At 42.4% G+C, this 24,951-nt stretch overlaps 1 protein-coding gene across 2 annotated transcripts in view; it reads right to left on the reverse strand.

Annotated features, from left to right (window-relative positions):
* Positions 1-24,951, reverse strand: part of Cacna2d3 (calcium voltage-gated channel auxiliary subunit alpha2delta 3) — an 846,818-nt gene that overhangs the window by 191,492 nt on the left and 630,375 nt on the right. For both annotated transcript variants that reach the window (XM_090320869.1, XM_090320861.1), the window contains one exon: positions 22,736-22,810. In XM_090320869.1, coding sequence (XP_090176995.1) covers positions 22,736-22,810 — 75 coding nt within the window. The remainder of the gene's footprint in view (positions 1-22,735; positions 22,811-24,951) is intronic.

Genomic DNA, 24,951 nt, shown 5'->3' on the forward strand with positions numbered 1-24,951 from the left:
CATGAAGGAGAAACTATTGCCAATTTATGAAAGCAAACAAGTCTACAATGAAATCTAGGAGACAGATCACATGTCACTCAAACGTTTTTCCTGTACTCTTTTCTTCCCTGTGCCATCTCTGCAGACTCTTCTCCTTGCCACCAAGGGAAAATTGGCTTCGACCACCCTGTCAACTATGCTTCTACTTCCTCCTTTGAGGTTTCCAATCAACATTCACGGCCACTTTTATGACATCAGATCCACTCCAGATGAAGGAGAAGGGAAGTGATTTCCTCAGAAGCCACTGTAAACGATAGCAGATTAACAGTTTATGGTGTTATGGAAAGTTCCTTTGTGCCTGGAAGACCTGGTCCTCAGAGAGCCAGGCTTGCTTGGAGTAGGAGGAACTGGAAGAAGGTCAGTGTAAAGTGTCATCATAGGTGAGAGCAGACTATGCTAAAATTCAGGACTCTCTGCCTGGGAAGCTGGAGTCAGTCAGCCATTCTAGACCTGGGCTACAAGTGCCAGTGGCCCCAAGTTCCATTTCAGTAAGAACCATTCCTGAGAACCAGTAGGCACCTCAGATTCCTATCGCCCAGAACTGGAACTTCAAAGGCAGACTTCTACCGTTCCTTGGGTAGCCCACTTTGGAATGTAAAGTGTTTATTTTGTTGGATGAGGATTTTTTTTGGTGGCGGAGAGTGTTTCATGTGATGAGTTCAAAGTATTTTTTATTCCTTTATTCAATACATATTTATTGGAGACACACAAAGTGCAAAACACTTAAAAACAGAAAGTCTTCACAGTACTCTTGGTTACCATGCCCTTACTTGTAGTTTATCACCCTAATTCTATCTATTATCATCCATTCTGGCAATGGGGAAAGGAACTCTTAACAGGTTACATAACAAATTGACCAAGTTAAAGAAGCTCATGTAGGCTGTATGGAGAAGGATGCTTCACCCACCACCAGTCCCTGCCCCAGTTTCTACATCATGTTATTTTAACCTCTGTGGAAAAAAACTGTAAAAGCCCACCAAATGTGTCTTCATCCTCAGAGAAAAACAAAGTGCCCAGATGTTTTTGTGAGAAGAACATGGTGACTCTGCCACTAGCCACCACCCACTGGCTGTGAGACCCTGTGCCAGGTTTCCAGCTGTTCCAGACACTCTTACTCATTTTCCAAAGAGGACAGTGAGGACACCTGCACAGGTGGGGAGGGGCACGGGGAGAAGTCAGACTGAGGCATCAGGTACAAAACAGCGTCGTTCTCCAGGTGCCAAGTGAGTGCTCAATTCTTAATCCATGGGTAACAGGACTGCGGAAACTTTCTGGGAAAACAGGAGCTTTGTGCATGGAGTTTGTCAATATCTTGTGTTTTTATGTGGAAGGGGACATAATTCAGTGCTGCAGCCCCCAAACAGGCAGAAAATGTTTGTCAGAGATGATGGTGTCAGACAATCATAATCATCTGTCTCCACCTCCTGTGTGCATTACAAGTTGAGACTTGAGACTGTTCTGGCAGACAATCATTCAAGAAATGCAGCTCATTATACCCAAAAGCTGTGGGAGAAACTTGGAGACACTAGAGAATGAAGGAATAAAAGATTTCTCAGCATTCTGGCCGGTGAGCAAGCCTCTGTAATTGAATTTTGGTCCAGGAAACAGGAACCACTGGCAGGGGGGCATACTCCTTAGAAAATTTGCTTTTAGGAACACTCCTCCACAATGTCTGCTTAACCAGGATTGTGTAACAGATCTGAGCCACTTTCATCTGGGCCTTGGTCAACAGGAGAGCCCCTTTAGGATATAAACATTCATGTAACCAATAGATTCATTTGATTGAGAAAAGGTCCATGGACTGTTGCATAGATAGCAGGCCTTGGGATTTAGCCAATTACCATACTGACCCTAAACCTGCTTTCCCCTGTCTCCATTAGGAAGGTATAGAAAAGTGTTAGAGCCTAGAGCTCCATCAGGAAGACATTTGTGGCCTGCAACTGCCATTCCCACACTTCCCAGGCTGAGCCTCTAGGTTGCCCCCACAGCGTCATTCTCAGTAAACATGGCTCTGGAAGGCATGGACACTTGGCCTGAGGATGTGGGGAAGGCTCACAGCATTCCAGAACACAGGTAGATATCCCAGACTAATCCGAATGATTCAAGAGACTCACTGAAGCCTGACTTCTACTGGGAAAAGAGGCTCGGCATCCACTGGCATTGCTAAGGTGGTAGACCGTGAGCCTGTAGGCCATTTTATCACTACATGGACAGTATCTATTTTGAAAATGAAGCCACGGCAGAGAAAACAGAACAAAGATATGAAGAAAGTCCTGAAGGCATATGTGCAAACCAGAATTAAACTGTGTTTGCAATTTTCTCTATTGGAATATGTCAAGATTTCCTCTTTGCCTAACTTGCTTTTCAGATTATTTTTAGCGAGCTGGGGTTTTAATCGTTAAGTAGCCAATAGAATTCTAAATGGAATATATTTAATGTAGTTCTCCTTTTTAAAAGAACTACCTTTTATAGTATATTTCATATAAAATATTTGCAAATTTTGATGCTTTAATGATTAACCAGGAACATATACTTTATAAAATCCCTTACTGCTCACCAGGATACCAGGCTGTTTTTGAGCAGAGCTAATCTCCACTTGACTTACTGACATCTCCCAAGTAACAGAAAAAGAACTAAGCTCTTGCATCTCCAGTTCCCAGGCCAGATCTCATTCTAGAGCAGTCCATGCATGGGACAAACCCTGGGTGCCCAAGCTCCAAAACTTCCTCTTCTCTTGTGTAAGCAATTGTTAGTATATCTGTAATCTGTAACTTCCTTTGAAAATGTGATTAACGAATTGCAAATGATTTCCAAAGGTTTATAAACAGACTCTGAGAGCCACAGGTAGATTTGTAGCTTTATGAAAAAAATATGTACAGGAGAATTTAATAAGGAAAGATATTCTGTGCTATGAAAGAGTTTGAGGTGAAGTTTCAAATGAAGGCCAGATGTGGCAAACACAGACATAAGCCTGGGGCCCAGGAGGATGGGACAGGAAGGCATCCATACTAGGAGCAAGCCAGAACTAGCTGAGGGCTTTCCTGAAGGACCAGAACATTCTTAGCAGTATTTAGGATATAATATTCTGGATATAGGTACTCTTCTGTGTCACCTGCAGACTTTGGAAGCATAATAATGGACCAAGGTAATGATCATGCAGAGTTATAAAGGTAAACAATGACACTGCTTCAACTGCATTCTTCTGGGAAAGGCCTGAGGGGATCATACACGCACATCCAGGAGGGAACCAGGATAGTGGATCCTAATAATGAATCAGCAAGACATGTAGGCCCTTGTTGCAAAAAAGGAAGGAACGAATGAAGGAAGAAAGGAAAGAGGAAGGGAGGAAGACAGGGCGGGAATCAACGACCAGAGGTGAAAAGAAACTTTGCCCTGGACAATGGCATCTGCAGCAAAAGCATCGCTGAGGTTCAGAGCCAGGCAGAGTCTGATAATCAACTTCTTTCCCAGGGCAGCCACAATTTCCACTAGTGAAGGCTTTCATTGTCTCTTCTGAGTCCCTGGTCTCCTCTCTCCTAAGAGACTAAAGGGATGTGAGCCAGGCTTGCTGAGGGCTAGCTGTGTACTTCTCCGACCCACTGATGAGATGGAGGTAGCAGCACTGAGCTCACAGGGCTGCAGTGAGAAACAAATGGGAATGAGCACAGTGAACCACGGACCAAAACCAGCACCTGGTGATGACAAAGACCGCCTGCACTCCACCAGTATCATTCCTGACCAGGACATTTGGCAGTGCTTGTTTCGCAGAGCTCTGCAGTAAGGAATGGGAGTGATAAAGCAATATGGTGGCTCTTAGTAAGGTCACTGCAATAAAAGCCTTCTATTTAATTTAATTTACATTATTAATTTATTTGGTGCTGGTACTGAGGCCTGGATGCAGTGCTTTGAACTCTTGCTTGCCTTTTTCTGCTCAAGGTTGGAACTTGAGCACTTGAATAACACCTCTAGCTCTATGCAGTTGTCGTCATCTTCTTCTTCCTCCTCCTCTTCTCCTCCTCCTCCTCTTCCTCCTCCTCTTCCTCCTCCTCCTCCTCTTCTCCCTCCTCCACCTCCTCCTCCTCCACTTCCTCGTCTTCCTCCTTCTGACCAGTCCTGGGGCTTGAGCTCAAGGCCTGGGCACTGACCTTGAGCTTTCCGAAAGCTAGCATTCACCCTTAAGCCACATTGTTAGCTCTGTTTCTTTTTTTTCTGTGATTGTACTGAGGAATTGAACCCAGAGCTTCATGCATGCAAAACTAAACTCTCTACCACTAGGCCACACTCCTGGCCCTGTCTTCTTTTTTTAAGAGATTTTTCATGCATCTCAAGGTTAAGGACCCACTGCTGTCTCTTCTCCTACAATCTGATAACCGGATTTCATATTGCCATTTACAAATCAAGGTCTCTTTCTGTGATACACTCAGAGGAGATGGCCTTGTGAGAGAAGGGATCTCATGGTCACTTTGGCCCTTTTTGTTCTCACAAGGACCAGATGTAGGGCCTAAGGATGTTATGATCTGGATGGCTTGCATGCTTCTGTTTTCTTATTGTTTGGTGAAGATTTTTCATGTAATAAATGCTCCTTGTCAAAAATTTGGAAAAGGAAAAAGGGCAAAAGCAAATGAAAGCAATACTAGCAACTCTCATACCTCAGTCCAAGAATCACTACCTGCCACAGCTGTTGCCTTCCTCAAAGATGACTTTGAAGCAGTTACTGCTTTCAGTTTTCAAAGTTCATTGTTTCCTCACAAGGAATTTATAAAATGCAGCAACCAATCTGTTCTGCTTTCCAAATGACTGCCTTTAAGAGGGAGTAGGGGGAGGGAGCGCCTTTTCTCTTCTGCCAGCCAGCTTTGCCACACCTCGAACCATTCTTCATATAGTGTAAATGTGTCTCGTGCCAAGCATTGTGCTGCATGCTAAGTGTTTCTGGTTTCATTCTCATAACTTCCACTTGAGGGTGCAGGGAATTAAAAGTGTGACCATCTTGGTCTCTTTCCTGAGTTTCTCTTGAGTGGTCTGACGCTGGCTTGGCCATGGCTGCCATGCTGCTTACACTGGGCAAAACCACATCCAAAGCCAAATCCCAGAATTCAATTGTGTCTGTCGCTTTCAAACAGATAAGAGTCATAGCACTTGAGGACATCAGTTAGCTATGATTCCCACCAACATTATGCTGTCCCTTTAGTTGTTATGACTCCATGCTTGCCCAGATTTCCCCTAGAGGAATTGCATGCCTGGATGACACAAACATTACACCAAGACAGAAATTCCGATGAGTCTGTTTTAGATGAAATCCTCCTTGTCATGGGAAGATGAGAAGCCCAGATATACTGTAGGAAAATAGGGCCATGAGGGCGTGTTCAAAACCAGCAGGGAAATGAGAGACAGGCAACAGGGCATGTCCAAACAACCAGCCTTTTCCTTTTTCTAAAAGGTACCATGTTCTTATTAATTAATGTTTTAAGTGTCTATAAGATAAAAAGTAATGTGTGCTCTCTGAGTATGATTACGGAAGTCCTTTTGATCACTGTAAAAGTAAAACAGCTTGATTATCTTTAACACAACAACAACAAATTAACAAGCCTCTTTGAAAATCCAAATGACCTTAATCAGTGCCCTCCACCTAGCCACTGAGTTGTCTGGAGACACACACGCACCCTGTGTGGAGAGAGACGGGCCAAGGTCTAACACTGATTTGTAGGCGCAATGTACCTTACTCCACTATGGCTGGATTCAAGTTCATTTCTCAACAAGCCAGTCTGTCTGGTAATAGCAAACTAGTCATAGGCTAGGTGGTTAGAACAGTAAGTAGGAACAGTTTGGTGCCAACAAAGGGAGAGAGACAACAGGGATTCTGAAGGCTGGGAGGAAAGAGAGAGTAGAGCCAGGATACTGCTCCAGGAAGAGGATGACACTGAGGAAAAACTCTTACCCAGACAGAAGGAGGAGGACCCACAGGGTGGCATCCAGAATAAAAACGCACATGAGTACAGAGGGGACATACGTTGTGATAAATGATCACACTCTGAAACAAAACTCTCTCTGAGGATAGAGGGAAACATGCTTTCAGAATGAATTTCAAAGTTTCAAACAGAGTTGAACTGGGTTCTTTTAAAAATATTTAGCATGCAGTATTTCTTTTTTTGTATATTTTTATTATCTTGAAGTAGTTAAGCAAAAGAATTGCCATTTAACAAAGCAGTTTATGAATGCAATGTGACATAGTAAATGTTACCCTTTCCAACATTCTTATCCACCCCTCTCATTCTACCCCTTCTCTCACTTTTCATCATTTTTAGGATATGTATTGAAGTTTTTGTTACTTGACAGGCAACTCATGTACACATGCATCTTGATCTGCACTGAGTTCTTGAGTGTGGGAACATGCTTTACACCAAAGCCAATTTCATACAAAATTTCAGACACTGTCATGTTATTAGGAGATAATATCTAGAAAAAGAAGCCTACTTTGAAAATTTATCTGTGATATCTGGTGAGTAACTAGAGAATTTTAGTTAGTATTATTACCTTGCACAGTTAGGTATATTACAAGACCTTTAGGTATGAGCATCCATCAGTGCACTTTAACCAGGGGGTAAAATCAGGCTCCTCAAATTGATTTTATTATTACAATCACAGACATTGAATTTCCTTTTCACTCAAGTGAAATCAGAAAATAGTGTCAATCAACACTGCAACAAGGCATGCCTAATCTTAAGGGGTCTGCTATTGGTCAATGAGTTCTGTTTGTGGCTGGTCCTCCTGGGGTCAGATCCTTATACACAGATTCCCAATGTCTTTCTATAGCAGTCACTGCAAACAAGACTCTAGTCTCATTCATCTCCCCTGGGGAAGATGGCTGTTAGACACAAAGCACTCTCACTGCACAAGTTTTTTATGGCTAAAAATTATAATGGCTGTAAGCGGGCAATGAATTTGCAAATGGAAGTAATAGAGAGACACTGAAAAGACAGTATAGGAAGGGAGAGAAATCTTCCTTTCTACCCTACTCCTATAACCTGATTGGTACTGAAATTGCAACAACTTACTTCAAAACAGGAGAGAGAGATGGATTTTATTTAGAGGAGATGCTTGATATAATAGCTTTCTTTTTATTTGCTTTTCTGGCTAAAAGATTTAGAGATACGTGTTCAGGAAGACCAAACATGAAAAGACTCATCCTTCTATCCTTGTAAGCATCATTTCCCTAAAGTTTTCTGGATCCTTCCAAGCAGACTCTCTTTCCTTCCTCTCCTGGGATAGCCTTTGTTTTATACCACCCTGAGGACACTCAGTTAGCAGCATAAATGTGCATGTGACTATCTTGTTTTATATATATACACACACACATAGCTTAGCCACATTCTGACCACCATATTGAGCTTGTTCACATCTATATCATCAATTCATTCAGTCTACTGGCCTGGTGACCCATAAAATATCGTGTGGTATGTGTGTGTGTGTGTACGTGTGTGCATGCAGTAGAGTGATGCATTTTTTAAGCAATGTTTCTGGATGCATAATGAAGAAACCCAAGTGAGACATCTGATGTGATTCATGACTCACAGGAAAACCAAAGATCCCCTGCAAAGTGAGCAGAGTTCTCTCAGTTTTGGATTTGTCTGTGACCATGGAAATGTGGGCAGAGGAAGGAATGGGTGAACAGTGAACATAATCACAGAAAGGGCCAGGGGGACAGCAAAGCAGCCACGGCCCATCAAACCAGCATATCCACTGATTGCATCTAAGTACCTAACAGCTGAATCACATCAGGCCTGCCACCAGCTTAGTGTTAATACTAAATAAATATTATAATGCTCACTAAAATTCTCTAAATTACTTCCCTAGATAAGGGAAATGTCTAAAAAGCAGTCTGCTGGCCTGGACTTTCTACCTTTTCAAGTTATTCCCACTGGAAATATTTTTCTACAACCTAAATCACACCCTATCATAACTAGGGCTCAAGTCCTCCAATGGCCCCATAATATAGGTGGTTGCCCCAATTCCAGAATTCCACAAGTCCCATCTTGTTTCCTCTGCATGCTGTTTTGACTTCTCTCTATTTCCTGCCTCTTATTCCTGAGCTACATAAAGGAGGCTACTAAAAATGTTATCATTCTTGCCTTTAGGACTCTATAGATGTCATTCCATCTGCTCCTAACACTATTTTACCCCCATTCAGAGCCAGGTGATCAGTCACTCTGACGCCTCTGGACTCAATGGAAATATCAGCTCTTCTGGCAGGTCTGTGCCAACCTGTCTAGATTGGGCCAACTCGGGATCTGTTCTATCCTCCCTATATGTGCCCCAGTTTTCTACAGTAGTCCCATCTCTGCATTATACTGGCGTAAGCCAGTATAACTTCTTGCTCATCATCAGATAGGTATCTCTCCGTGAACAGGAGACAGGTGTCTCTCCATAAACAGGAGACAGGTGTATGAACAAAGTGAATGAACAAATTAGTCCATGTTTCACTTTATAAGCAAAGGAGTAACACTATGTGCCTGCTAAAGGCACATTCTGAGCATTTATTTATTTATCCTAATGACAATCTCTAACTAGTTTTTATCCTCATTTTAGTCTTCATGTTCACACAGCATACACAGCTGATACAGCCTCAAAACTGTTATTTGGAGTCGGCATGGTAGCAGCACCTGTAATTCTAGCTAGTCAGGAGGCTGAGATTTGAGGATCAAGGTTCAAAGCCAGCCTGGGCACAAAAGGACCTGAGACTCTTATCTCCAAATAACCTCTAGAAAACGGGGAGTGGGGTTTGGCTTAAGCATAAGGCAGTAGCCTTGAGTTGAAGAGCTTGGGACAATGCCCAGTCCCAGGGGTAGGGTGGTAGCGTTGAGCTGAAGAACTCAGGGACAGTGCCCAAGCCAAAGTTCAAGCTCCATGACCCCCCCCCAAAAAATAAAGAAAAATATGTTATTTGGAGAAACACATATCAGGGAACCCCCTCTTCTAGGACTGAAACTACCATCCAGTGCTTCCCAGAGAGGACACAGAAAAGTGATAATGCCCAGGGAACTTATGGCCACCAGTCAGGTCCCTAGGGTTGAACAGAACTCAATTCAAAATGATCAACTCTCATGAGAAATTTTTCCTGGGCAAATGACACCTAGGTGAGAATGGGCTTCATTTAAGGGAGTCTAAGCCAATTTTAACACAACATGTGTTGTAATCTAGGAATTAGTGCTATAATTCCTCCCTATTACTTCCAAATGCTCTTTTTGGAGTGTAGCTGGAAACCTGGCCTATAGGAAAATCTTCTGGGAGAATCAGAATACTTTAATTGACTTTGATTTTCAGGATACATTTGTTTCTGAAATCCCTACATTTCTTCACTGGGGAGAGGTAATAATACTTGGTGGTGCCTTGAAGTGCCAAATAAATACCTTGCTCTGATTTCTCTACTCTTTCATCTGTTTGTACTTCCTCTCCCTGGGGAATTAAGCTTAACTCATTGGGCAATCCTCTCTGCTTAGGCACAGTTCTTCCAAGCCATGTCCTGCCTCAATTTAAATCTGCCTTGAACATTCCTGACCAGAAGGGTCTTTGGGCTTTTGATGTACTTTGGAATATGTGTGTGTGCGTGTGTGTGTGTGTGTGTGTGTGTGTGTGTGTGTGTGTGTGTGTGCATGCGCGCGTGTATGTGCATGTGTGTGTGTGTGTGTGTGTGTGTGTGTGTGTGTGTTCCTTCTTGCTGATGTTCTTGATTTGTCTCTTGAGGAGGAGATACGCCGGCCTGGTATGACTGTATGCTTCATCAGCTACACTGATTTTACTATCACTGGGTCCATGTTATGGTTTGGAGATGAAGACTTGTCTCATAGCTGGTGTCTATTGGGGAAAGATTCTGTACATTTTAGGACCTGCAAAAATTAAAAAAACATCCTCCTAGCTGGAGGAAGTAGGTACTCTGGAGGGCACTATCTTGTTCCTGGCATTTTTAGTTATTCTTTACTGCTTTGGGAATCACTGAGAGCATTTTTGCTCCTCCATACCCTACTGCCATGACATTCCGCCTTGGGTAACAGAAACAGCAGAGCCAGCCAGCCTGAAACCTCTGAACTGTGAGCCAAAAGAAATCCTTTCTCCCTTCATTTGCTTTCTGCCAAGTATTTTCTCATGATGACCAAAAGCTGGATAACATAGTTTAAATGGGAGGGGCCATTCTGTCTATGCAAAATGCCTCGTGACCATTTCAGAGGGATAGAGACACAGAAGATACTTGAATTTGAAAACTCAACCTGGAGCCTCCTTGCTCAGAGCTGGCACATCAGTTCACCTGCAGCTCCAGATGGGAGACAGGTTACCATCGATCCAAAAAAATCACCAGCCACAAGTTAAAGAAATGCCACCAGATACAAATTCCATTATGCCACTTAATGGAGGGAAGTGGTGACTCAAAGAAGGGCAGTCATTCTGAGGGGGAAAAACGGGGCAAGTGAGACTGAGAATGTTTGAGTGAAAGCCAAACCACTTATTTTCCTGCCTCAATAATGTAAATGCTTGAGTGTTTCCTTTTGTCCAGCAAACACCCATGGAGAACACGGTAATGGTTCTGGGGAGTTATCACCCGTGTGATTAATGAAAGTGGAGCACAGGGTTTAAGCATGCTACGCCATGAAGTGCAACTGTCAGCTCCATGGTGTGATGAGGATTAAATTAATGTGCCCCAAAGTCCATGCTTGCAACATTTTTATTTGCATTCTTTGGGTCTTATCATTTAGGATTATGTAAAAATGACAGCTGCTTATAATTATTTGGGGGTTTGAGCTGCAATAATTAAAAACATCTGCCTTTATCTTACCGCTACCAGACTTAACCCTGTGAGGTTGGGTCTACTGAACTTCAAAGAGAGAAACAAGAAATAAAAGAAAAACTCCACAGATTACTAACAAATTTCTAGTGATTCATTTAAATGTGTAACCAGTTATTCCAACAGCCTTCAAACCTTTCATTATCTTTTAAATATATATAATTTGGGACTGCTAATTAGATATCAATTTAATGCTCTCATGGGGATTTGGATGCAAGGTCTTTCTAACATGTGAACACCAAGTGACTGAATTCTCCAGTTATTCAAAGGAATGTGGGCAGTGGGATCATTGGAATATTCTTCTGTCTAGTCTAGCTGTAGAGTTTTATAGGCCCTTCAGTTCTGAGAAGGCAGGATAATCTCCTAGTCTACTCTAGCTCAATGCAGAGAGCCTAGTTGGCTTCTTTGTGAAAGCCTAGAAACAGTTGGCCTCCTCTCACAGAAAGCAGCTTGACCTCCTCTCAGGGGCCACGGCTCTGGTTCTTTCTTGAAAGAAGAACAAACTTTCTTGGAATCTGTGGTTATGAAAGCCTTAATACTTGTTGCTCAGGCTTTCTCTGCACTAGTCTGCTTGCTATTGTCTGGGCAGTTAACATTTTCATTAATAACTCTCCCTACATCAGGCTGCTACTGATGGAGGAGGGGAAGGCTTCATTCTGCCTTGGGCTTCTACTTCCTGTGTATTCCTACCAGCTTGGAGATAGTCCCTTAAATCACATAAAGATGTGCACTACGCAGAACAAAGCACTTGATCCAGGAGGTGACACTGGGCAACGATGGAAGCCAGCATTCACATGTTAGCCTCAAGGCGCGGTCAGACTCTGCATTCCAGAGTGGGGCTGGTAGCTAGCCGCTGAGGCTCATCTCCCCCGCAGGGGGAAGGAGGTGCAGACAAATCTATAGGAATTTTCAAGAGATCATTACTCAACACATTGCCTGTAATTGCATTTTGATGAGCTTTTTATTGCTAATTCATCATCCAGGATGGGGGCATTCTAGATATGAAATTAATCTACTAAAACAAAGGTCAGAGCGTGTCCAGCAAAAAGAAAAGCGCCTTTTCCTCATCAATTCCTTTCACCAAAAGCAAAGCAGCAGAGACGCCTATCTCAAATCCAAATTTCCTTTCAGTGCCTCTTTATTAAAAGCATGGAAACCAATGTTCACCAGTAGTCCTAAATAAAAGTAGACGCTCCCAGCAGACTGTTTTGATGGAAACACATACACAGAGCCTGAAATAGAATGAGAAGTGATTTTTTTTTGCCTTTGTGTTAAGCCGTGTCTATGTAGGTGAACTTAAAAATCATATGAATCTCTAATGCAGAGCAAAGTAGTTTTCTCAGAGAAGTTGCAAAGCAATGGTTTTAGGAGCAGAGCCCAAGACAGGATCCCAGTGCAGGGTTTGCATCAGAGAAGGATTTCTGAGAGACACCCACATGGACATGGCAAAGTAATTCAGCAATACAGGGTGCACCATCGTCATTCAGGTCACCACAGCAGCAACTTCTACCCCATCACAGAGCTCTGGGACAGTATGCATCAGCCTTTGGTAGACGGGTGCTAGTTTCACACATCTGGCCTGCTGCCTGCTAGAAAGAGTGGACATTACAAGTCAGAGAGCATCTCTACCCAGAAGTCAGGTAGTGGTGTGCCAGGCTGCATTAACTGGGAAGTGGACTGTGGAAGGGTAAGGTTAGGGATAGGGAAGCAGGCCAGCGATCACTAAGAGCATGCAGTACAGGCAGAAATTTGTCAATAAGATTTTTCTCTTGAAAAGTCTGTTGTAAATCTATGTACAGATTCCAGAGCATGACATACAGGATATCTTCATGACATACACCATTCCCTTGGCCTGGTCCAGGCTGTACAATCTTTGCAAGAACTTCCTATTTCTCACCTAAAATGCCATGCCTAAAGAAACTCTCCCTGAATAGTTAAAGGTAGTTTTACTCTATTCTCTCAGATCCTTGTTTGCGGTGGAGTTTTATCTGAAATGTGTAGTGCTTCTTAGTCCTTATGAGCTTAAAAACATCTTCTCCATGAGACTGTAAACGCCAAACAAGATGTCTGTCTGTTTTCATCCGTTGGTCCGTTTCTAGTGGAGTACCTGGTGTCAAATGCATATATGTCACACGAAGGAGGAAAAAGAGGCCAGGAAAGGGAGAAGTGGCAACAAGGGAAAGATAGGAATTGGAAGGAAGGAAGGAAGGAAGGAAGGAAGGAAGGAAGGAAGGAAGGAAAAAAAGACAGATCCAGTGGAGCCAGGATAAGCAAGCACTCACTCAGTGATCCCACAGCACTTCTACTGATCCCAATTATGCAGGATTGAAGCAAAAACCATGGTTTCAAGTACAGGCTGCAAATCAGTTCCTTGCAGTTTTCCCCAGTTTTATAGTTCACAGCTACACAACAAATACATTTATAAATCCTATTTGTCAGTACTCCTACCTATGGAACCTGATAAAATGTTGTTATATTGTATGCTCAGTTTCTCTATGTGCAGGTCCTTCTTGGCCTTTTATTATTCTACCTCCTCTGCCCAGGTGTTAGATATACAGGGGGTAAACAGAACACCATGGGATGACTGCAGGTTAGCTATAACACAGTGAGGGACAGGAAGAGCTGTCCAGACAATTCTGCAATGCAATGGAGAGCCTAAACTCGATGGTCCACTGAGAAAGACTGCTGAGATGAGAGTACACTGCTTTGGGGCTGAGTGGAATGGGGTGGAGTGGTGTGTCAGGCTGTGAGCTCCCTGGGAGCTAGGGTCAAAGCTATGTCCTACAGTAGGTGTCAGACTTTGGGGTTGCATAGCTAAGTCAGCCAAGATGCTAATGCTTAATTACTTGAGCAAAAGGGGAAATTTCTGGAAAGGTATGTGGAACTTTTCCACTCCTACTAACATGAGAAAGAAAGAAAGAAATCAAAATAATAGTAAACAAACAAATAAAGGAAACAATGGGTCTCTCAATCATTCTTTCTTCCCTTCCTTTTTTTCCCTTTCTGTTCATTCTTTCTTCTTTCTCTTTTCTTTCCTGGTCATGACATAAGAAAAAAAATAAACCTCCCATCTCCTATTATTGTATTCATCAGGGCCCCAGTAGGGAACACAGGGCATAATTAAGCTGGCTAATTTAGGAGAGTTTAATAAAGAAGCTATTGTAAAGGTGTGTGTAGGGTGCAGGGATCTATAGAAATGGTGAAGTACCCTGAAGCTAGAAACAAAAGGGGAAAAGGGAAAAACAGCTGTAGGAGCTAGTACATGAGGGCTGCAGAGCTAGGCAGGCCTGTGTACTTTAGATTCCATGCAGCCAGTTGTGGACACAGGAATAAACACATGAACATTACCTCCAACACACCTACCTCTCTCCAATTTTTGGTGGGTATCCACCATAAACCATACCTACAGCTGAAAGCAAAGAGCCATGTTTGTGTCCCGTGTATACTGATATCCAAGAGTCAGGAGAGAATGTCAGGCCAGGGGAGGATCTCTAAGCTGACAGGCATGTAAAAGAAGCTGAGAACTCAGCTTCTGAATGGAGGGAACTTCTTTCAGTTGAAAGAGTTAAAATTTTAGGACAGTCCATCCTGTGCACAGTCAATTTAGTTTTTCCGAAGACTGACACAAGTTTACTTTCTGATTCAATGGACAGATTCCTTAAGTAACAGCTATCTTTTGTAGTATTTTATTTTCCTTTGGAGATTTATTTATTTCATTGACTTTCTCTGACATTTTTGTGGTATATGGGCAACTGGTAGATAACTTCTCTGTGATAAGGGACAATAGGCAGGGTATTAAGGGGATCTAATGAGACAAGGAGGGCTAGGGTACTCAACATGGAGATGGGGCCCTTAAAGCCCTGAAATACTCTTGCGTTATCATTACAGGTCTCCCGTGTAACACTCCCCCAAACACCCACTGAGAACATTAAAAAACTACCTACAAATTATTCCTGCGTGTAAATTCCTTAGAATTGAGGTTCAAGCTCCTCCCCTAGTCCAAGCACATAGGGCCCTGGCTGCTGAGGTTTGCAGAGCTGAGCATCACCTCACCTAACAGGAATCCCACTGACCTCCTTGGTCCCAGCATTGCCAAGTATAAAGGGAGGCTCCCACCTCCATGTCCAGGCCAGGCAATTTCCACAGTGTCCTCAGATTTCAGTAAGAAGAAAGCGTGCAAGATTCTTGTCTTTCCTTTGCCAAATGATTTGTCTCAAAGCAAACAGGCTTGCTCTGATGGGGGTCTCACAATCTTGTTTAGTTTTTCTCAGAGAGCACACTCTTTTGAGCAGATGCACTTACTAAGAATGGCTTAATTCTCTCTTTTAAAGTGAAGATGTAGATTCAGAGCAGACTTAAGCAGGGTCGCCTGGACTCTGTTCTGAAGTTGGGCACTGGCAGGCTAGTGTGTGAAGGCTCACAGCGGTGCCCGTGCGCCATCTGCTGGGAAGTCTCCTTTAGTCATCAGCGACCTTAGAACAGAGTCAGGGCAAGGCAACTGGAAGAGACTGGTGCATCTGCTCATCCCCAAAAGGTTTTCAAATGGTGCCAGGCCTGGTAATCTTCTCCCGCAGAACACACGATCTTAAAATTAGAAGGACACTGTGTCTGGTCTCATCTACGAAAGCGCTTCTAAGGAGAGTGGTATGTCACTGAGAGCAAAGCAGGCTATAGAAGCAGTCTTCCTCCACTCCCACGGAGAACAGGCGCACGTATCTCGAAGAACGAAAGATGCTTCCTCTTGAAAGTCCATTGCTGTGTTTTGGCGCCTTGTGCTGCTGGGGAACAGTTTGTGGGATGAGCAGAGATATTCTACTTGCCTTGGTTTCTCTGTAGTTCACAGCTTGTTGAACGCAAAGAACTCGGATGAATATTTGTAAGCAAACAGAGTGGCAGGGGGATGAGCAAAAAAACAAGAGCGATTATCCAACCACACATGTGCTTTATCGAGAAAGGACTGGATGTGTGGTGAAAGGATGTGTGGTGCCTGAACTTCTTGTTTGTTGTAGGGACTTGGTACTTAGATTCCACTCAGCAGGACCCAATATCATCAAAGGCAAACTTCCAGTTCTATTGACAAAGTCCCACAAAGAGTACGAGAGGAAAGTTAAATGCACAGATGCTCTCTAGAAGTGAGAAGTGACCCAAGGAAAGAAAAGCAAAGGATATGCTGAAGAAAGATGAAGAGTCTGGCTCCTCTGAGATAACGGCTGGGCTGAGAAATGGTAGCATGAGAAAAAGCCAGTTATGGAGTATCTGGGACAAGATTTGAGGTTGACGGAAACAAGCACAAGCATGCAGAACAGAAAGAAAGCATCTTGGCTTTCTGAGGAAGGGTCAACAGAACTACCGAGAAATTACATTAAGGCCTCACATAAACTGCACATCTAAATAGTTTGGGATTATACACATTCTGTTCGCATGGCTAATTGCTCCAACTAAGTCAGATGAACTTAGGAAAGAATTTTAACATGGCTCTAACTTTCAAGTTCCTATTTAAGTTAGTTTAGATATACACTCTCTAATTATATATACTACATATAACATATAAAATATATACTACAGATTATATAGATAGTTTATAATTATATAGGAGTCTATTCTTTGTATGAGAAGACTGAAAACTGAGAACATTTATGCACACATCTACATGTCACTCCATGTTTTCAATGTGCAAAGAGGGCACAGAGCAAAAATGAACTTCTGGAGTGGAAAACAAACAGGGAAGAGCTAGTGCTGTGGGAACGAGTGGCTGGAAGAACTGTGTGGAATTCTAGACTGGGGAGGATTCTTCAAGGGTTTAATAAAGATGTTGCCAATTACCTCCAAATCTAGCCTTGTTAGAGAATTGGCCTACATTTTCCAGAACAGCAGAAAAGGGTTTGATGTCTAAATATCCCTATGTAGATAACCTGCTGGCTCTAGCTAACATGCCTCCACCCTACCCCACCCGCTGGTTTCTGTGCCAGAGTTTGGCTTAGAAAGCCAATGTGGTTTAGGAGCAAATCCACAATGCTGAAATAGCCAAAGAGAGCTCCAAGCCAAACTAAGGAGCCCATCTGCCCCAGACAATGAGCTGACTTCTCTGGAATTGTGGCTATCCCTCACTTCCACCCCCAGAGCCTCCAGAGGCCATAGTCTAGAGTGGGGATGGAAAAGGCTCAAAGGAGGGAAGATGATTGACCACTGATACAAAAGATAGGGAGGCGGTGATGGCAGTATGGATTGTGATCTATATTAAATAATAGGGGCTCCTAGCATCCACCTTATGTAGAAAAGTGCAAAATATGTGGTCACATTTTATACCTGTGCCCTACCCACTATCACATAAGACCTGTCAGAACCCAAAACCCAAGACAAAGTTGCTACATGCTCTAAGTGTAAAAGACATGGCTGACTTTAAAGGACTGCATAAAAAGGATGAAAAAATCATATTTAGAATTTTTTAATGATTATATATGGATGCACCAATATTTGGCACATTTGGGTTAAATGAAATATATTCTTAAGTTGAGTTTCACCTGCTTCATTTTTTAATTTTTCTGGATGTGGCAAGTAGGAAATCTTAAATTATAATGTATCTCACGTTTGTGGCTCACATTATTCTATTACAGGACAGTGCTAAGTCTAGACAGATTCTAACTATAACCTTCCCACGATTGCTCTGGGCCACTCCCACTCTTTCCAGCCACTTTGGAACCAATGGAAACATTGCCTGAAGAATCAATGTAGCAAGGTGAACTCAGTACACCTGGGCTATGGCTCTCGGTTCCAACACTTCCCAGCTATCTGATTTGGAGGGGAGGGGCTTGCTTCTTACTTAGAGCCTCTGATTTCTCCCTTACAGAGCACCCCAGCTCCTCAGCCTACTGCCCACAACAGCCCAGGATATCTTCTAGACCTACTCCAGACCTTCTCTTCCCTCTAAAGGTTTAGAAATAAACCTTTAGGCCTTGGTATCTGCCTTCTAGGTTTGTTGTTTCACTTGTCAAGAATCAAAAGCACTAGCATAGGAGAAACAGAGCCCTCTGTGCCTCACAAAGAATAGGGAGTATTAGAAAAATAAGGGCAAGGGCAACAATAACAAACAAAAAATGCACCTTGCTTAGTGTCTATAGTTCCTTATACTCCCATCTTACCCTCCTAACTAGATTTTTACTTCTTTGAGACAAGGCACACATCTAAGTAACATCACCAAGGTCAATATAAGGAATGTGGAAGAAATAAAGGTAAATTTCTCACTCTTATCCTTACCTCCCATCTCCTCACACAGTGGCCCTAGAATAGACTCCTTCCAGCAGTTTTCCCTATCCTGGGCCTGTGGACACAGAGCAGACAACTTTGGGCAGATTTCGATGTAGGCTTTGTGGAAATGAGTCCCAGGCTTTGCCTATCCAAGGCTCCACGTGGAACCCTGCCATGGCTGAGGGGAGGAAACCTGTATTCTCTTGAGGCTTTGGCCACCTGGTCACATTCCTGGCCTCCTTGGGGGAAGGAGGAAATCAACTTAAATGTCTGTTTGTTCCTATACAAGGGAGGAGGAGAAGGATGAACTAAATCTCAACAAAGGTATAGGTCATGCTAAAGAGAGCCCCTCCTGGATCCTCCCTTTCTCCTATTTAAAAAAAAAAAAAACAAAACAAGAAACATTGCAGAAACAAAGGAAAATGAAATTTAGGCAGTATTCTTTGAAATATTTTTAGTCTAACCATTCAAGAGTGATGAAGAAAGAATTTCCACTAATTATAGAAACTATGCAAGATGCATGTCTTGGGTTTCATGTTAATGTGGTTTGCTGTGCTGGGGTTTCATCTACCAGCCACCCAGACAATAGGTGCCCCCATGATGGAAAGAGGGGTAAGGTCACGAGCTAAACAGCCTTCAGGCTAACGCAGGCCCCTCACACCAGAAACTCAGCAAGAGATTGTCACACGGACAGACCTCCTTGAATCTATCAGGCAGTCACAAGCTGGCGGCAAGAAGACAGTGCTTGAGAAACATGAAGCAGAGCAATTATCACAGAAGCCCAATTATCACAGGAAAGTATTACTTTGGCTACTTTGTCAATTAGACCCAAGTGAGCCTGCTGAGCTGTTTTTGGAGACATTTCATGATTCACACCCAAATCACACAAGATGAAAGGAAAAAAATACTGGATAAAGTCAAGCCAAACACTAAGTCTGGGAAAAAGACTTTACTGGACAAATTAGAAAAATATTGGTATTGTGCTTCAGAAAAACCCACTTTGCTTGCCTGGCTTCATGGGCAGATCACAACCTCAGTGGCAGCTGGAGAGGAAACATGGGTTGTTTAAAGTGAGCTTGCTCCATCTTCTCTATGCTGGCTGCAACCCCATGCTGACACTCACTGTGCTAATCTGGTAGCTTTGGCTACGGTGAAGGGCACATCTATGTATATAAAGCAGCTATTGTATGGCTGGGCTTGGGAGGAGTTGAGTGGGGCCTGAATGAGAATTCTCTGCCTAAGTAGTTAAGGGGAGTTGCTAGCAGCTGGCTGTCTGCTCCTGGCTGTGCTCTGAGTCTAGTCAAGTTGAATAATGCCTAACACAGACACCAGATTGTTAGAGGTTGTACAGAAATGGCTAGATCCTCAGGAAGTCCCAGTGTATATGCATGCTTCTTCCTTCATTCATATTCTTTTTGTTTTGTTTTGTTTTTTTTGGAGTGTGGGGAGTGGCAGCCAAGGTTGGAACTCAGGACCCCATGCTTGCTACAAGTGCTTTGTCACCGAGCAGCTAGCCATTTTTTTTTCCTCACTGGTTATTTGGAGACCTGGTCTCACATTTTTTTGCCTGTTTGTGCTTGTGCCTAGATCACAACCCACCTATTTTATGTTTTCTGCAGTAGCTGGACATTTCTGCCTGAGCCAACCTGAACTATGGTTCTCCCATTTCAACTTCCTACCTAGATGGGGTGACAGGCACATACCACCACACTCAGCCTTCCAAGTAGTTAGGGTTATACTGAACCACCAGTGCCCAGCTCTTTCATTCATGTGCGTCCCTTCTACATGCTAAGCAGACTAGTGGTGAAGGAGATGGCAAAAACACAGAAACAAGTGACCAAAACAGTAATAAACAAACAACCTTCATGCATTATCTGCAAAGGCTGACTTTTAACTAACTTGCTTCAGTTTTTATGGCTTCTGGTATTGTTATTATTGCTAATTAGACAAACAAAGACCTTAGGTTTCCACACACAACAGGACTTACCTGTCATCTCACACTAAATCCTAGACCAGACAGGTCAAGATTGTTAGAGAACAGAAAAGAAAATAGCCCGAGTGTGTATATACATGAGTGTCAGACATGTACACAGTCCTTTGCCAGAGCTTATCATAATAAATGGAACCAACAAAATAATCAAAACATGTTCTTTAGGTGTCTTTAAGCATCCAACATTTACAAGTCCACCCAATTCTTACAACACTGAGCACAGATCAACAGACCCATGAGACGACAAACACAATGCCAGGAGAACCAGCACTGCCCCCCAGTGCCAGGGGCAGAGTCTTCCCTTATATTATCCCACTGACTCTAGTGACTAAGCTGTGGTGTTTACACTACAGTGATGGGAGAATTATCAGGACAGAGAGAATGCATGACTTTCCCAAAGTTACAGAGCTGGGATGGAGCAGGACTGGAAGTTAAAGGCAACCTCTGGGTTACTGAAGGTGAATCCATTCCATTTTACAGCTGTCTTTTGCTCCAAAGAAAAATGAAAAACTCAAAGTGGAATCCTCCCCAATGTGGCATCCTCTAAAAGAGCTCCTAAAAATTTCATGGTCTCAGAGTCAAAGCCAAATGAATGGGACATATAGACAGCTCTTGGGCCCAACCATTCTTTATGGCCTTGTCATGGTTTCCATTCTAATAAGTGAGACATAGGGTGCATTCTTGGGCCACTCCACACATAGAAACTTGACCTTGGCTATCACTTTTGGTGAAGCCATTCAGTCAAATGTATGAGCAGTGATAAGAACAGAAATTTCTGGGATCTGTTAGCATTCATACTATCAGGAGACAGACTGTCAGCTGCATTGATCTGCTTTTCCAGAGATCTTCTGGTAGCCTCTCTGCAGCCAATGGTCTGGAAAGTGCATCAAATGGATAGCCTGTTTGCAAACTGACAATTGCACCAGGATGACGAGATGGATAGGACTATAAGGACTCCATGTGGGAGTAGAATGAGTGGAGGGCAGCTGATTATTCTCACTGCTGCATGGACAGGAAAGCCACCGTGGTGGCTTCTGACATCCGGCTCCATTTCCTTCATTCTTTAAATGTGGATAAATAGGACATAAATTCACTAGCAGAGATTTGGGCTTAATTATTTCATTGACTCTGTTCCATTCCAGTTGGGATTACATAATCACTGGGAATCTATACTCAGCCACAACCAATACTACAATCCCTACTGCATCCTGCAAACAACACCCGGGACCACCTGGAAGTGGCTAATGCCCTAAGTTTTTTAGATGCAAGTGTATCTTTAGCCTCATATATCCTTAAAAATTCAGTGGTTTTTTTTGTTTGTACATTTTAATAATTCTGAGTCACATTTGGAATGAGCTAATTCAGTCCTTTCCTGATTAAAAAAAAGATTGCTGCAGTCAAATATCACCATGTCTCCTCTGAAAGGATGCATATGGGATGCACATGATATGGTCATGACTCCAGTAATACCAGGGCGATTAGAGCAAGGCTAGATGATGATGGCTCCCTCACATGAAATGCTTCTAAACAATGATGCAAGCGAGAAAGGAATCGGACCCTGAGACAGTTGGCCAACAAATAATTGCATAGCAGGCTCGATTGCTATTTTCTAATTCTGATGAAAAGGATAAAGACTTGGGGGTGGGGAAGTACATATGCAGCCACAGGCATGCATGTGTGTGCATCTGTGTGTTGTGTGCAAAGAAGACATATGTATTATCAACAACGAAGGCCATGTTCACTATATCACCCTAAATATGTCTTGTCTTCTTTTACATTAGCTAAACATATGCAAGACCAGAAGGGCTGTCTTTTGCAACAAGTTGTAACCCAGGATGGCAAGCAGATGGCACTCTTGCTGCCACTACCTCCCCCCACCCCCACTCTGCCTCCTGCAGTGGGTCAGGTCCCCTCCAATGAGGCTAGCTGCCCAGCCCAGAGTCCTCACTATCCTCAACACAGGGCTGAAAGGAGCCTCTGGGAATCAGGCTTGCTGCAATCTATCTTGGAGTACCCTAACCTACTCTCAGAGAAAGTAGGAAAGATGCTGAGAGAAGCAAAGAGATTTAATACCCGCTATTAATGCTACTGGCTTGGCTTAGGTAGGAGATGGACAGCAATTCCACCTGTTTGAAATTAAGTGAAAAGGGTGTTTCATAGGCCCTGGGCTTCTGCAATATAGTTTGAAGGCAACTCCCACTGTAGTAAGTGTTCAGGAATCTCCTGTGTAATTCCCATTATCAGTTGTGACTTAGAGAAGTAGGTTGAGGGCTAGAGCATATAAGTCCACACACTTGCTATATAAAATTATCCTTTACAAAGAATTTACGCTGCCTAGAATTAAATACTTTCCACAATGATAGATCTTTTATTCATATTGTTAGATATTTACTAATATACATTTAAATGTATGGTTTTACCTATGAACACATAGGAGAAAATATATACCTATACTAAATTATTGATATTCAATTAAAATACTAGTTATGAGATCTTAAAAGAATCTTTACAATACTATAAAATGAATGGTTATAATGTAAAAATTGCAACAAAGTATTGTCATTGTGAGGCTGAAGAAAATCCTTTAACATTCATAAAAGGAGAAATGCAAGAATGAACATTTCTCTTACCAGCGGCCTGAGTTCCGGGTGTGTCAGGATATATCCATTATTTGTGATTGCAAAGGCGTAACCGTGAATCCCTAACTGTTAGGGGAAGAAGGAAAGAAACCTTCATTAGTTTTCTCCCTGGTGAATTCACAAAGCAGAAAGCATCCCAACGTTTAGTAATTTACAGCTTATACTTGGCATTCATAACCCTTATCAGTACAATATTTCATTAAAATGAATGCAAGGCACTGATCCTTGACATTTGGTAGAAATGAAGACCTGTCACAGATAAGCTCAGCAAATAGCACAATTTAAAATGTCACATCCCCTTGTTGGCATCCATGGGCTTTATTTTGACTTCTATAAGACAAAAATAAACTCCATTATTTTCTTTCACAACGAATGGACTAATGCTTGTGGAAAGGCTCTATGTCTAAGTGAGCAGACTGTTTTCAATCAGGCTGTCTCCTTCTGTCCAGGAGGAAGGAACAAGGATCCTCACTCTGCCCCCCCTCCCACCCCCGGTGTCCTTCTATCCCACACCCACAGTCACCATGGCAAGCACGCTCTCTCCTGCCCTGTCATTTTCCATAATTTCCAAGGATAAAAGTGTCCCCAGCAGCCTATAGAGGAGCCAGACAACCGCTTTATATCCTCGTCTTTAAATTGTGTGGCTGCCAAGCTTTTCCATGCAGGCTTCCTCCAACACAAAGCCTGGGTAATTTTCTATGAGAAGCTTCACTTAATTTATGTTTTCTGACTACATGGGACTATGGGAAATAGTTTGCGAGCAATGAAATGTTTTATTAGCTTTAAAAAGTATGTAATCAAATTTAACACTGCACTTATTTAAATAATAATCCCAGCTTTTTGACAATATTTCTATTACACAGTTGACTGCACCCATTGGCTACAATAAATTTACCTACAAATCATTCATGTATTAAAATGGCCCCTGGCATAAAACCCATACTGATCTCTTTCTCCACAGAAAGAAAATGTAACCTACTTTTGATAGATCAGGAGCAAGGGAGAGGAAGAAAATTCTCTCCATTTTTTTTCTTGAGTTCTTTCACAGTGCCGAGCCCTCACTGTTATTTTTCTTTAAATTCTCTGCCACTCACATGCTTGAATATGATACTATTAAATGATCCAGACAACAGAGTTTACAAACCAGGAGTGACCCTGTCTGCTTGTTAGCTTAATGTCAAGGTGATGTGAAGTTAACTTCAGAGAATTTAACACCAGCCATTAAAAGTTTCCGTTGCATTACATAAAGCAAATATGCACATGCTAGTCAAAGGAAACACGTCTCTCCTAAGTTACCTTGCCCAGCAAGTCTTAAGAAGATTCTACTTGACTCTAATGATAAAAGTATATTTCATTATGCTGCGAAAGATAAACCAGAGATTTCCTATCCTTTGAGATGGATATCGTCTCTTTCATCTTGTCTCTTGGAAAAATGTCAGACACAGTCAACATTGCATTAATTAACATTATTAAGTCCCAGTTTAATATGGGCTGGAGGGGTCAAAAAGGATTCTGAGAGTTTGACTTATTCCATTAAAGGCAAAAGTAGAATTTGATTGAAATTTCAAACTTAAGAGCAGACCAAACAAATGATATTTTATAGTTAGCTAATGTAGTCAGTGTCTTGTTTCTCTTTTTATTTTTTATTAGCATACATTAATTGGTCTGTTCTAATGTATATGACTTTGGTTCTTGTTTGGCTTGCTAGTTTCACAAGGAGGTAAAACTCTTTTTAATGCCCTATATCTTTTCATATACTATTTATCAAAATAAAAATAACTATGGGAGGTTGGTTATTAGTAATGAAGACATCAGACAAGATCTTAGGTCATTTAATGTCTGCCTAGAACCACCAGAAAATAAGTTCCATGACAGCCAATTTCATATCATGCGTGTAAAAAATATATACAAAAGTGGATGAGATGGAGAAAGTGAAGAAGGGGAGCTAGAAAGAAGAGAAGGAAAAAGACATGGAAATTAGCATAGGTTCTTTGAAGCTAAGTCTACTCAGTTTCCTTCTCTGGAATGCAGGAGAGCTGGTCTTCCCATTCTCAAATCCTCACTCACTGTCCAACTTTCCTTCTCGGCTGCCTTATTGTCTATGGTCTTTCAGAACTCTGCCCCTGACCTTCTGCCACGAGCAGAATGCCAGCACAACTCCATTCTCCATAGCGCCAATGTCCTCTCTCTCTCTCTCTCTCTCTCTC

The sequence above is a fragment of the Megascapheus bottae genome, chromosome 2 (assembly GCF_031878675.1).
Source record: "Megascapheus bottae isolate mThoBot1 chromosome 2, mThoBot2.hap1, whole genome shotgun sequence".
In the NCBI taxonomy this organism is placed as follows: Eukaryota; Metazoa; Chordata; class Mammalia; order Rodentia; family Geomyidae; genus Megascapheus; species Megascapheus bottae.